Below are 12,687 nucleotides of genomic sequence, written 5' to 3' on the forward strand. Positions count from 1 at the left end.
CTGAGGACCCCGGTCGGAGACCATGTCCACGGGCAGTCCATGGATCGGAAGATGTGCTGCACCATGAGCTGGGCCGTCTCTTTGTCAGAGGGTAGTTTGGGAAGAGGAATGAAGTGGGCGGCTTTGGAGAACCGATCCACCATGGTCAGGATGACGGTGTTGCCATCAGATGGGGGAAGACCCGTGACAAAGTCCCGGGAGATGTGAGACCAGGGACAGTGAGGGACAGGCAGAGATTGGAGGAGATCAGCCAGAGCTTGCCAAAGTGTCATGTTCTGTGTACAAACTGTTCAAGCGGCGATGAATGAGGACACGTCCAGGACCATGGTAGGCCACCAAAAGCACTGTCGCACAAAGGCCAGGGTCCGACGAGCGCCCGGGTGGCAGGAAAGCCTGGAGGAGTGGGCCCAGGACCGCAGAGCCGCAGAGCGGCTCCAGGACCGCAGAGCGGACGATGTTGGGAATGAAAATCTGATTATCAGTGCCTCCCCTGGAGTTTGGCTGGGAACACTGTGCCTCACGGACCTGCTTCCCTATTTCCAGCTGAGGGCCGTCGCCAGGCATGAGGTGGGAAGGATGGTTCCGGGGTAGTAGTCGTGGGGCTATAGCGGTGGGACAGTGCATCCGGCTTGACATTCTTGGATCCCAGCTGGTATGAGAGAGAGAAGATGAACCGTGTGAACAGCAGGGCCCATCTGGCTTGCCTGGAGTCGAGGCGCTTGGCAGTGCGGAGATACTGCAGGTTCTTGTGGTCAGTCCTCACGATGAACGGATGTTCCACACCCTCCAGCCAGTGCCTCCATTCCTCCAACGCCATCTTCACCGCAAGAAGCTCCCGATTCCCCACATCGTAGATCCTTTCTGTGGTGTTGAGGCAATGGGAGAAGAAGGCACAGGGATGTAGCTTGAGGTGAAGGGCAGAACGCTGGGACAGGACAGCCCCCACTCTGACGTCCGAAGCTTCGGCTTCCACCACGAACTGACGAGATGGGTCCGGATGAACCAGGATGGGAGCTGTGGTGAAGCGATGTATGAGGTCCCGGAATGCCCGGTCAGCAGCTGGGGACCACGTGAACGGAACCTTGGGCGAGGTGAGTGCTGGGGAAGCCAGTGTGCTGTAACCCCGCATAAAGCGGCGAAAGAAATTTGGCAAACCCCAGGAAATGTTGCAGCTTCACCCTGGACGTAGGCTAAGGCCAATTCATCACTACTCTCACCTTCCTGGGATCGATCTGGACACTCCAAGCAGAGATGATGTAACCCAGAAAGGGGTTGGTGGAACGATGGAACTTGCACTTCTCCACCTTCACAAACAGCGGATTCTCCAGAAGGCTTTGAAGGACCTGCCAGATGTAGAACACGTGTTCTTGAGGAGAGCGGGAGAAGATGAGGATGTCATCAATGTAGACAAAGATGAACTGGTTCAACATGTCACGGAGAACATCATTCACCAGAGCCTGGAACACAGCAGGGGCGCTGGTGAGACCAAAGGGCATGATCAGATACTCGTAGTGCTCACTGGCCGTGTTGAAGGCGGTCTTCCACTCATCCCCCTCTTGGATCCACACCAGGTGGTAGGCGTTCCGTAGATCCAGCTTGGAAAACACAGTGGCCCCCTGGAGCGGCTCGGAGGCCGAGGAGATGAGTGGTAGTGGGTAACAGTTCTTAAGCATAATGTCGTTGAGTCCCCAGTAGTCAATGCACAGGAGCAGGGTCTTGTCCTTTTTCTCCACGAAGAAGAAGCCTACGCCAGCGGGAGAGGAAGAGGGACAGATAAATCCAGTAGCTAGGGAGTCCCCAATGTAGGTATCCATATCCTTGGTCTCCGGTCCCGACAGAGAGTACAGACGTCCCCGGGGCGGCGTGATGCTAGGGAGAAGGTCAATCCAGCAGTCATAGGGTCGTCGCGGCGGAAGCGAAGTGGCCCGGGCCTTGCTGAACACCAACCCGGAGGTCCTGGTACTCCGCAAGAATGGTTGGAGAGGTTCGGGGCAATTTCTGAGCACCCAGGAAGACGTCCCAGGGCAGGTTGTGCTGACTTCAGGCAATGGGCGTGGCAGAACTGGCTCCAGCCCATGATGGCACCAGTAGACCAGTTAATGAGGGGATTGTGTCCCTGGAGCCCGGAGAATCCCAATACCACAGGAATCAGAGGGGACTTGATGAGCAGGAACTGAACAGCCTCGCTGTGGTTCCCTGAAACCCGAGGGGAAAGAGGGCTGAAGCTCGGAAATGAGGACAAGCTGAGCTAGAAACACCCGACAGGTTGTAAACGGTAGGCTGCCTCCCAGACAACCCACGGAATTGCTTCAGCAAACCGTCCAATGTTCGGTCATGGCGTTCAGCCAATGTTTGGACCCCCTCCATAAGGCCACAAAGCAGTTCCTCGTGCCTCCCGATGGTGGAGTCGCGCAGCTTGCCCAGGTCTGCTGGGTCAGTCAAGGCCAGTTTGAACTATCAGGATAAGGTAAGACCCAGATGCAGACCGCGTCGAGGTAACAATTATATATTACAGCAACTGAAGCAAAGGTACAGGATGGCAGGCAGGCTCAGAGTCAGGGGCAGGCAGAGTGGACAGGCGGGCGGGTTCTGGGTCAGGACAGGCAAGGGTAAAAAACCAGGAGGGCGAGAAAAGACAGGAGCTGACAGGACAAACGCTGGTAATCTTGACAAACAAGACGAACTGGCAACAGACGAACAAAGAACACAGGTATAAATACACAGGGGATAATGGGGAAGATGGGCGACACCTGGAGGGGGGTGGAGACAATCACAAGGACAGGTGAAACAAATCAGGGCATGACAAGATAACCTAAAATAATGAAAGAATAACCTCAATGAAGCCTAAATAAATTCCACATGGATTTTTTGAAGGTATTGTTTTCTCTTTATTCAACCTGCCCGCCACCCACCCGCCCTTCAGCCACACAATATTTGATGACCCTAAACCCGTCCGCCCCACGGATATAACCGCGGGGACTGAGGTTTATGAGTCAACCCGCGCATCACAGTGTATGTGTGTGAGTGTTTGTGTGTGTGAGAGAGAGAGGGAGAGAGCATATGTGTTGGTGTTTGAGTGTGTGGTAGCATTAATAGTGAAAACAAGCATTATCATCCTTCTAAAGCCCCCAGTGGGACTCCATGTCTTACACAGGGCTGCACTTGCTACAGCCTCCCTAAAATCCAATATGTAAATCCACTTAGGCCTGGCAGAGCATGTTCTTATAGCTGAGCTGGTTCTAGTCTAAATTAGCTTTCGGTGGTGGGGGTGTAGAGAGGAGAGGGATAGAGAAAGCGAAGAGAGATAAAGAAAAGGAGGTGAGGGAAAGAGAGAAGGAGGGGGGAGGGAGAGAGAGGGGGAGAGAGAGAAAGAGGTAGAAAGCGAGAGAGAGGGGCAGAGGGGGAGAGGGTAGGGTGGGAGAGAGGCCCCAGAGAAAGGATGGAACAGGGACTAGAAGGGGCTTGCAGTAATCCTCAGGCCAGGTGGGTTTTCATTTGATCCCATGTGCAATGTGCATGAGTGGTCTTTCTTCAGGAATAGCTTTGATGCAGCACGCATGGAGACAAGACAACTGTCCCTCTCAGGGAGATAATGTTGCCTTTTGGGCCTAGTAGGACAAACACCATGCATTCAAACACCACCTTGACAAACACCATGCATTCAGCTCTAAAACTGTCATCACACAGATGATAGAAGATGGACTGTGTGTGTCCATGTGTGTGCCTATGTGTCTGTGTGTTGTGTGTGTGTGTGTGTCTACAATTAAAATGCGTGTGTGTGGGATTCCATTTGAGGCCTACGTTCAATCTCACAGCCCAGGAGCTCGAGTCGGAGGCCCATTCCAGCAGGGGTGGACCTCTCTGGGTAGACCCTGATGTAGTGTGTCAGCAAGGGCTCCACAGTCCTCAGCTCTGGTGTATCGTAGTTCTGATTCCCCTCGAAAATCTGTGGAGAGAGACAGAGAGAGAGAGAGAGAGACAGAGGTAGTGAGATTTATTGTTATTTTTAGAAATCCTTTATTGGCACCATTTAGCTACTGACATACAAAGCAAGAGAGATATAGAGCGAGACAGAGACATTCAGAGAGAGATACAAAGAGAGAGAGAGAGAGCGCAATATTACTGTCTGATAATGTCATGGCTCTGTCTGATATCTCTCCTATCAGAGGCACGAAAGCAGGCTTATTCCTTCCTTCTGAAAAGGAGCAGGGCTTCAGCAAGGCTGAGAGGGGGGAGAAAACAATGGAACATTGACCAGATTTCTCTGGCTGACATCTAAAGTGCTGTCAGTGGGACTGCAACCAAGAGCCCGGTGGCTACAACTAGCACCAGCCGCCCAGCAGGACACAGTGGTCAAAGACAGACTCGGCTCTCTCTGTCTCTGCTCAGGCTCTAAGAAAGAGAGAGGCTAGGGGCCCTTTCTTTGGTAATAACGTAGAGAAGAGGTACAATAGAGGAAAGGAGAGGTTTGACGCTGTCTCTCTCTGCTCAGCCTCTGAAGTTGACTTCTGAAAGGGGGATTCACTTTGGGATAACAGAGGTAGACGTAGAGGACAGTATAGGAGAGGAGAGTGATGGAGTGCAGTGGATTAATGGCCTTTAACACAGGAACAAGTCTTGTCTGTCTTTGATGCTCGGAGGTTCTTAGGGAAAAAGGGAGAGACGGAAAGAGAGAGGAAGAGAAAGGAGTGATTCGTAGGACAGGAGAATATCGAGCCTCTCACTCCTTCATAAATCAACCATCAGGCCATCTGGAACACATTTGTATCCTGTCGAAGGAGGTTGTAATTGGGGATGGGCTGTAGCGGTGCTTCCTGGAGAGGTATGTGTGTGTGTGACACGCACAAAGCATATCGAGGCCGGCAGATACATCTGGGGTGGTTTCTGTGTGTCACATGCTCTCTCAGCTCTCCTGCCTCTTCTCACCTCTCCTCTCTCTTGAGGAGAGCATAATTCCACTGAAATGCTTGAGCAACACCAGTAGAATATTAAGAGGAAAGACGCTAGGCAGCGTAGGACTAGGAGAAGCATTACAGGTGGTTATACAAATGTGCTATAGAGTACTACCCAAATGGACTCCGTAAATGATTCGGCCACAGGACAGGGATTATTACCTGTATCAATGTCACTGTATGTCTGTGGATGGTTTTCAGTTGAAAATATTAAGATCATTTTCCATTAGTTAGTCAACCAAACCCTATTTTTTGTCAACTCCTCAACACGGTAAACACAACCAACAAACAAACAACCAATCAAAACCGTCCTTTCTCTCACCTTTGGCTTGTTGCCGTTAGCGTCCTGGACCATCTTCCAATCAGATTCATTGTTACTGTATCCCAGTCTGAACTTCTTCATGAACACCTTGTTCTCTCTGTGTTTCCCTCCCTGGATGATGAGTCCTCTCACCAGCTTCTCCTCCCCCAGATCCACCTGCAGATGAATGGAGATGAAACGCCTTATAAGCAGTTCATAGATATGCATGACAAGACTTATAACGCATTATGACAGAATCATAATGCATTATACCTGCATGCCTTAAGTAAAGCATTACCAAACTGTTTATTTGCAATGTCATCATAATTTTTGCCAAATTCTTTGTACGTGAATGCAGAATATATACTGAAAACCCAAATGTACTGTGATATGTTACTGTATATTAACCAATATTTCGTAACCATCAAACCTTTCTCCAATTACAAAGCGATTAAAAACATAAGAAAAGTCTGTTACTGTAGGTGATCTAACCTGTAGCCACTCTGAGGTGAAGGGCTGGGGCTGGGGAAGCAGGGTCCACCCGGAGCGGCTGGTCAGCAGGCGGGCATTCTCAGGAACCCAGCTCCGGTCAGTGTGGGATGAAGCTGTGATCTGGGCATCTGTGATCAGACCTGATACCATGCCCAGCATGCCCGAACATGGGTACTCTGAGAGAGTGAGAGGGAGAGAGAGGGGTAAACAGAAGTCTTTCATTGAGCAAGAGGTGATTTGAGAGAGTACCTGATGGGATATAAATATAGCAATAAATGATTTGTATCAGCAGCCAGAGAAGGTTGTTCTTCATGGTTTACGTGTTTAAGGGGGAAAGACAGGGATGAAGTGAATGTTTGAGACAGTGAGTTATAGCGATGAATAGGGATGGTGTGAGAAACAGTTTCTCTGATGCATCCACCTCTCTAGACATTTATCTCCCCCCTCTCTCTCTCCCTCTCGCTCTCTCTCTCACACACTCTACCTCTCTGCTGATGTCTTGCATACTAATGTCTCTGCCTGCAGCGATTGTCTCCCGGCAGCCAATTAAAACTATCCTCTCCTTCGGCGTTCGTTTCTACCTCTATGCATTCTGGGATTTTCTTTCATCTCTAACCCCCTCCCTCCCTCTATGCCCATTTTCCCCCTTTCCTTTTGTCTTTCTATACCTCTGCTCTCATTTAGCCCTGTGTTCTCAGAGCTTTCATCCTGAATCTGCGTTAGTTCATTTTCACCCCCTTGAGAACCTTGTGCATTCTGCCTTTCATTCTACGTTTCATATGCCCTAACTGCATAATACCAGTACTACCGATTTCACTTTGAGCTGCACCGTTTCGTTTGCTGGCAGAAATTTTCCGTCAATGAACCCACACACATACAGGCTGGCTGTCTTGTCTGTCTCCTGGCTGGCCGTCTCTTCCATTTCCTTCCACTTCATCAAAAGCGTCTGAGTCTGCAGTGACCTGTAGTAACCAATATCATCCTTACAATCAGCTCCCAGGGAACGGGATAAAAGCAGATACATTTTGGAACGTCTGCATCTGTATTAAACTCAGAATAACTCTGCCAACTCAACAGAAAAAGGATTCATTTCAGTCCTCTCTCTGTCTTTATAGTTATCTGATGTAGTTCCTGTTCGAATCAGAGAATTAACTAGTCCAAATGAAATTAGAGAGAACTCCATGTTTCCTCAGGACAGGTCCAAACGCTCACTGGGAGATTTGTCATCCATTTGAGGGTTCCCTTTCGTCAACTGCCAAGAGCCCTGCCAGTGTGATCTCTGACAGCCTCCCTCTGACACGGCACTAAGGCACTCCACTGTAATGGCTCACACTCTCGCTCTTTGAAGTAGATGGATAAAACAGAGTTGTTGGGGGGGGGGGGGGGGGGGGTTCCAGGGGGCTGGGAAGTTTGGGTGATCAGAGCCATCCAAACTGTTGTCATGAGCTGTTAATGCATCTCAGCGGTCTGGTTGGAGATTGTTTGGGACGGCACGCATGGCGGACACACCGACCGTGTATATGTGTGCGGTGTGTGTGTGTGTGTGTGTGTGTGTGTGTGTGTGTGTGTGTGTGTGGTGGAATGCTACTGTAAGGAGCAGGGTAACCCAGGGTTTGAATGGAGAATTCTCTGGCTAAACACACACATGGGCTTATTTACCAACAGAACAGCAGAAACTAAGCAGTCAGCAGGGATGAGGTTAATAAGTAGCTGTGTATCTCTGACGCAGGGCACATCTCACATGTGCAAATACCAGATGTGATTAGACACAGCCTGAAGGCCCTGGTTTTCTGTGGGCTTAAATTGGGACACATTTTTGTATCGCATGAAAAGTATTTGTATACTGTCAGTAATCTCATTAAATTATGATTCTCTCTGAATGTATGTGATTATAGGATTGCAAAGTGGACTGGACTGAAAGCTGAAAACAGTTAAAACCCCTTTGACCCGTATGAACACGTGGGTGTGATCATTCATTCTACAGTGGTCCCTGCAGCATACGCTCTAACCAGTGTGATTAGAACACTTCATTGGAACGTCTAGTTACGATTGACGCAACAGTCAGCGTTTGAGCAAACCACAGTTTTTTTTCACAGAAACAGTTTGCACAAACACACTCTTTACAAGGTTATATCCTCAATGTGAACAGTTTATTTCTTCCTAGGTTCTGGCCTTTCTAGGGAGCTTTTCCTAGCCACCGTGCTTCTACACCTGCATTACTTGCTGTTTGGGGTTTTAGGCTGGGTTTCTGTACAGCACTTTGTGACATCAGCTGATGTAAGAAGGGCTTCATAAATACATTTGATTGATTGATTGATTGATTTCTGGATGCAATGTTCAGACAGTCACAGAAGTAGCAACTGCATAACACTTTTGTCATCCAAATCAGAAAATGTAGGCTACATTAGTCTTAGCGCTAACTGAGTAAAGGGTGAGCTAACACAAGCGGTCATATTTAGCCAACTCTCAGCTAATAGTAATTATACTCTGTCTCATCAGCCCAGCCAAGCAATTCAAAAACTTGTTCTTCACTATAAAAAGCATCTAGACATTATCTCTCATTTCATTTAGACTAACATTTCGTTTTCAACAACGGAGAGTTGTATAAATCATGCTGTCTCTCCGACATTTGAAGCATTGTTTCGATATTCAAATTCGATCTCCAGTTGTCCCATATTAATGAACGTGTCGGGATGAGACAGACAGGCAGGCAGTGTTTCTCAACCAGTTGAAGTCATGAATCAGCAGGCATCATTTTTATGGATATATACTGTCACGTCCTGACCAGTATAAGGGTTATTTGTTATTGTAGTTTGGTCAGGACGTGGCAGAGGGTATTTGTTTTATGTGGTTCGGGGTGGTGTTTTTGTAGAAGGGTATTTGATTTATGTATTCCGGGGTTTTTGGGCACTGTTCCTTGTTAATGTATTTCTATGTTTAGTCTAGTTAGTTGTATTTCTATGTTTAGGTTAATGGGGGGTTGGACTCTCAATTGGAGGCAGGTGCTTTCTCGTTGCCTCTGATTGAGAGTCCTATATATGGGTAGGTGTTTGGTTTAGTGTTTGTGGGAGATTGTCTCTTGTTTTGCGTGTGTGAGCCTTACAAGACTGTTTGGTTGTTCGTGAGTTCTTTGTCGTTTTGTTATTTTGGTGTTTTCTTGGTTTTCAATAAATATCAAGATGAGCATCCACATCCCTGCTGCGTTTTGGTCCTCCTTTCCCGATGACAACCGTGACATATACAAAGAAATGTCAATTGAAAAAAGATCAAACGAAACGAAGTGCAGCTAGTTTGCCGTCTTTCCAGCTTCAGTTTGAAGTGATTGTGTTAGCTGTATTATTGTCTCTCTCCTCTGAACAACAGTGTCCTGATGAGTGAGCACATTTTCTATGCCAGGCGAAATCGTGCCTCATTAGCTTATTGTTATGGATGCATCCAAATGAATGTCTCTAGAAAACAGCTTAAACAAATGCAAATGCAGCTACTTTGCTATTATTCTGGCTGCACTTTTAGACATGACCGTATTTGGCTAGCTAGCAAGCAAAGGATAAGAGCGTTGCCAGCCAGTATTTTACTTTTTTTTTTTTGTTGTCAGTTTTGTATGGCAATGGAACACTCAGAACAACTGGGTCGCGTCCATAGATACAGAACAAAAAGACTGAACGACTGGGTCTAGAACGAACGACCAGCCGGGTTGGGTAGCAACCCTAGATTTGTGTCTAGACTATATCTTGTGGAAGGATGAAATAGTATGAATAAATGAATACAAATAATGAAAATATGTCAATTATTATTTGAATATGTTGGTAATCCGTTGTATAAAAGTGATAATGCCCTCGAAGCCGGTGTTTGGAGGATATATTGGCATGGTTTGTCTTGACTTCGTCTCGGGCCTACCAACACCCGTGCCAATTTATCTTCCAAACACCAGCTTCTCGGGCATTATCACTTAATTATAAGATTGGTTGTTTGGATACTGGATGACGATTGGGCGAGCAACGTTCCATGCCGTGCTGTAATGGCCATTACAGACACTCCTACTGTATGCCTGCTAATCTGAAAATTATCACTGCGCCTCCATAAGAATAAATTGTTCATGTTGCTGTCCGAATCATCTCTTTTATTTATCTCAACTTGCACATCATTTTCCCCTTGCTTCCAGCCTAGCATTTAGTTTGGTACATTGGGGGTTATTGTCACATCCTGACCTGTAAAAGGGGTTATTTGTTATTGTAGTTTGGTCAGGGCGTGGCAGGGTGTGTTTGTTTTGTGTGGTTCGGGTTTTTTGGTTTATGTTCTACATTTTCTATTTCTATGTGTTTATCTAGTTTTTCTATTTCTATGTTAGGGTTTTGGTAGGACCTACAATTAAAGGCAGCTGGTTTCTGTTGCCTCTAATTGGAGACCATATTTAGTTGGGGTTTGTTTCACTTGTGTTTTGTGGGTGGTTGTTTCCGGTATAGTCTGTGCACCTTACTGGACTGTTTTCGTCATTTGGTTTGTTTAAGTGTTTTTTCTTTAATAAAGAAGAAGATGATAAATATACCCGCTGCATTTTGGTCCACTCCTTACGACGACCATGACAGTTATAAGCCTCGCTGTCTGCCTGTCCAACCTTTAGAATTTTGATCTCTGTATTATCAGAGTGAACAGTGCCCAGACGAGAAGAGACAACTTTTTCTGAGCCAGTCGAAATCATGCAACAAATGTCATTATCATGGACATATCCAAGTAAATGCCAATTGAAATGCAGCTAGTGTACTGTTATTCCAGGTTCAATGTTTGACGTGACTGAAATTGCTGCAGTTAGCTAGCTAGCTAGCAGGTTGCAAGTGACAAGAATGTTTTTCTTTGTTAACCAAAGATAAGAAGAGGTGACAAGTTGAGTTGGGTTTGTTTGCAGTATGCATGTTGAAGGCGAAGGGGGTGTGTCATCTACCATCATTCACTTCCCATCATTTACTTCCAGAAAGATGAGTGAACAATCCCTTTACCTCGTTTTGCTATAACATCTTTGGTCTGACAGACATTTACATGATACCCAAAATGCTTTGAGTGATGTCAACAAACATGGATCCACATATAGCTGGAAAATAGCTTACAACCTTCAAAAAAGTATTTAACACACGTGTCCATTACAATCTATGCAAGAATTGGAATGCATGATTTGTCACCAGTACTTGCAAATGTGAATAAAACAGTAAATAAAGAAATGATTACCACACAAACCATTTTCTAATAGTGATTTATTGATACAAGTGGCCCATGCCATTGTTATGATGCTGATGATTTGTCGCCACAGATGGTTTGTTTACATTTCTACTGTTGTGGCTAGATGGAGTAGCTAGGCCTACAACAGCTCTATCTAGTGGTCGTGTCAGGGACAACAGTTGTTGACAACTAGCATTGTAGCTAAGCCTTGCCTCTAACTCTTTTCCTAAGCTAAACCTCATTCTCTTAACCTCCTATGTTAATTCACCTAACCTTCTGCATTAGTTCCTAACTTGCCACGTTAATTATCCTAACCTGATATGTAAACAAACAATCTGTGGAGACATATCATCAGTATCACCACACCAGCAGCCAATCACGTCAACTGACACTCTGATCATTGTTGTTGTTTATGTAGCCTATGTAGCTAGTGGGCTAAGCTGTAGCATTAGACATGTCTTTCAAAAAGAGACAGCTAACAAATGCAGAATTTCTGGAGATTTTTGTAAATTTTAACAATGATTATTTTTTGGGTGAAGTACAGTAGGTCTGCAGTAGCTGGAAGGCCTCCAGCCATTTCACCCCTCCTGGCCCTGCTCTTGGTTTTGATGAGACCCAGTCTTGAGTGCAAAGCCCCTTTTTTGCAATTGGACATACAGTTCACATACAAATCAAATATAGTTCCATTATGCAATTGTATTGACAATATCTCACCCACCTCCCCACTCTCTCACCATCGTCTCCACTCCCTCATCCTCCCTACTCCCTCTTCAAACAGTATGTTGCTAGCATACAAAGGTGTCCTCAATCTTTAGCACAAAAGATGTTCAGTTCCAGTTATGATGTTGGCAAGTTATGTTCAATAATGTGTGTGTGTAGTTTCTGAAATACAGAATAAAGAGGAATTATTAGTAATTACAATACAATATCAGGATATAGCAATAAAACACTATTACAAGTAACATAATAACTTTAGAGCTCCACAAGGGGGAAGGGCATAGCTATGCAGGCCAAATACAGGCCAATTCAATGGTTATGATAAGGCCAGCCTGGGTAACTTCAGGATACAACAGAAGTTTTGCACATGCGCACTTCACAGGGTAGGCATTCCCTAACGAAAATATGCAAATAAATGCTAGAACGCGCCAATAGGATCTTACTAGCTCATGCTTGGCTCTGCCCACGTCCTTACTTTTTCTGCCCATCTCCTTGCTTATTATACCCTATATGATTAATTTGCTCCCATTGGAAATGACAGGCGCTGGTCTATCTTGGGTTAGTTATAAAAATCTTTGCTAATACTTCTTTGACGCCATTAGCATCAGCATTGTTTTACAGAACTAATAGAAAAATGTAACTACATAAGCACAATTGAGTATAACACCATAAAGGTTATGAAATCAGTACCTTGCTTGTCCGTGGTTGTAAAGGAATACACACAGAATACATTATGCTCCATACATAAATACGGTGTGCTACAGTAGAAATTACACAACACAGTATACAGAAACTGCATTATGATAAAGTAATAAGGCACTTACTTTGATACGAACACACAGAGTAATTATTAGTAAGGAAAACAACAACAAAGGCAATATGAGCACCATCTGGAAAATGCACCAGGGTGAAAAAGTTTGGGCAGGTTCTGTTCTGACTGGAAATGTGCAAATGTCTGCATACTTGACCTAGGGAAACACTGGTGGAATGCTTGGGCCATTGGGCTCACATCGA

General features: G+C 45.9%; 1 protein-coding gene across 6 annotated transcripts in view; it reads right to left on the reverse strand.

Moving 5' to 3' along the window:
* The window catches only part of LOC106590027 (neuropilin-1a), a 126,811-nt gene that overhangs the window by 10,310 nt on the left and 103,814 nt on the right, over positions 1–12,687 (reverse strand). For all 6 annotated transcript variants that reach the window (XM_014180515.3, XM_014180517.3, XM_014180516.3 and 3 more), the window contains 3 exons: positions 5,746–5,921; positions 5,275–5,430; positions 3,802–3,946 (listed from right to left, as the gene is read on the reverse strand). In XM_014180515.3, coding sequence (XP_014035990.1) covers positions 3,802–3,946; positions 5,275–5,430; positions 5,746–5,921 — 477 coding nt within the window. The remainder of the gene's footprint in view (positions 1–3,801; positions 3,947–5,274; positions 5,431–5,745; positions 5,922–12,687) is intronic.

The sequence above is a fragment of the Salmo salar genome, chromosome 29, assembly GCF_965601325.2.
Source record: "Salmo salar chromosome 29, fSalSal1, whole genome shotgun sequence".
NCBI lineage: Eukaryota > Metazoa > Chordata > Actinopteri > Salmoniformes > Salmonidae > Salmo > Salmo salar.